The sequence below is a fragment of the Octopus bimaculoides genome, chromosome 6 (genome assembly GCF_001194135.2).
Source record: "Octopus bimaculoides isolate UCB-OBI-ISO-001 chromosome 6, ASM119413v2, whole genome shotgun sequence".
Classification (NCBI taxonomy): domain Eukaryota; kingdom Metazoa; phylum Mollusca; class Cephalopoda; order Octopoda; family Octopodidae; genus Octopus; species Octopus bimaculoides.
Window position 1 is genome coordinate 68576122 of NC_068986.1, and position 816 is coordinate 68576937.

Here is an 816-nt window from a genome sequence, read left to right on the forward strand (position 1 = left end):
ATGGGAGGATATACGAAAAAACAACAACAGACGAGGACAGGTGGTGTAAATAACAAAAGGATGTATTAGTATGACGCTCGGGAATACGGAAAGTCTTTGACGTTTTGAGCTACGCTCTTCAACAGAAAGAATACGGAGACAAGGAGAAAAACACGGAGAAAAAAAATTGAATAGTGTTCAGTCAACGGTCAATCATAATAATGGCTGATCATAACATATATATATGTGTGTGTGTGTGTGTGTATGTTTACGTCCCTGTAACTTAGCAGTTCGGCAAAAGAGACCAATAGAATAAGTACTAGGCTTACAAAGAATAAGTCCTGGGGTCGATCTGCTCGACTAAAGGCGGTGTTCTAGCATGGCCGCAGTCAAATGACTGAAACAAGTAAAAAGGGTAAAGAGTTAAAAACTTACTTTTGTCATCTTCAATATCTTCTAATTTGACATCGTCCAATGGAATTATGTGCTGTTTATTGTACTGAAAATTAACAAAATTAAAACTTTTCAGAAACTTTATCTAAAATTTCAGAAAACAAGATGTTATTTATGTTTCTTCACAACAAACTTAAAAGGTACACTGTACACTATCAAGATAAGTTGTAAATCTAGTCGAGTTAACGGTTCCTCATGAAGATAATAAGGTAAATACCACCATAACCAATATCCAAACTACAGTGGAGAAGGCTAGCCACTGGATTTGGTTAAAAAGAAACGATGAGCGATGGCTAGAGGAATATTGAGCTTTGTTTTTAATAACCAGTTGATCTAGCAAGCGGGGCCTCATTGATGCCGTCGAGAAGTAGGCCCTGAAATGGC

General features: G+C 37.1%; 1 protein-coding gene across 3 annotated transcripts in view; it reads right to left on the reverse strand.

Moving 5' to 3' along the window:
• The window catches only part of LOC106881081 (pleckstrin homology domain-containing family F member 2), a 213093-nt gene that overhangs the window by 24956 nt on the left and 187321 nt on the right, over positions 1-816 (reverse strand). For all 3 annotated transcript variants that reach the window (XM_052968844.1, XM_052968845.1, XM_052968843.1), the window contains one exon: positions 415-478. In XM_052968844.1, the coding sequence (XP_052824804.1) occupies positions 415-478 (64 nt within the window). The remainder of the gene's footprint in view (positions 1-414; positions 479-816) is intronic.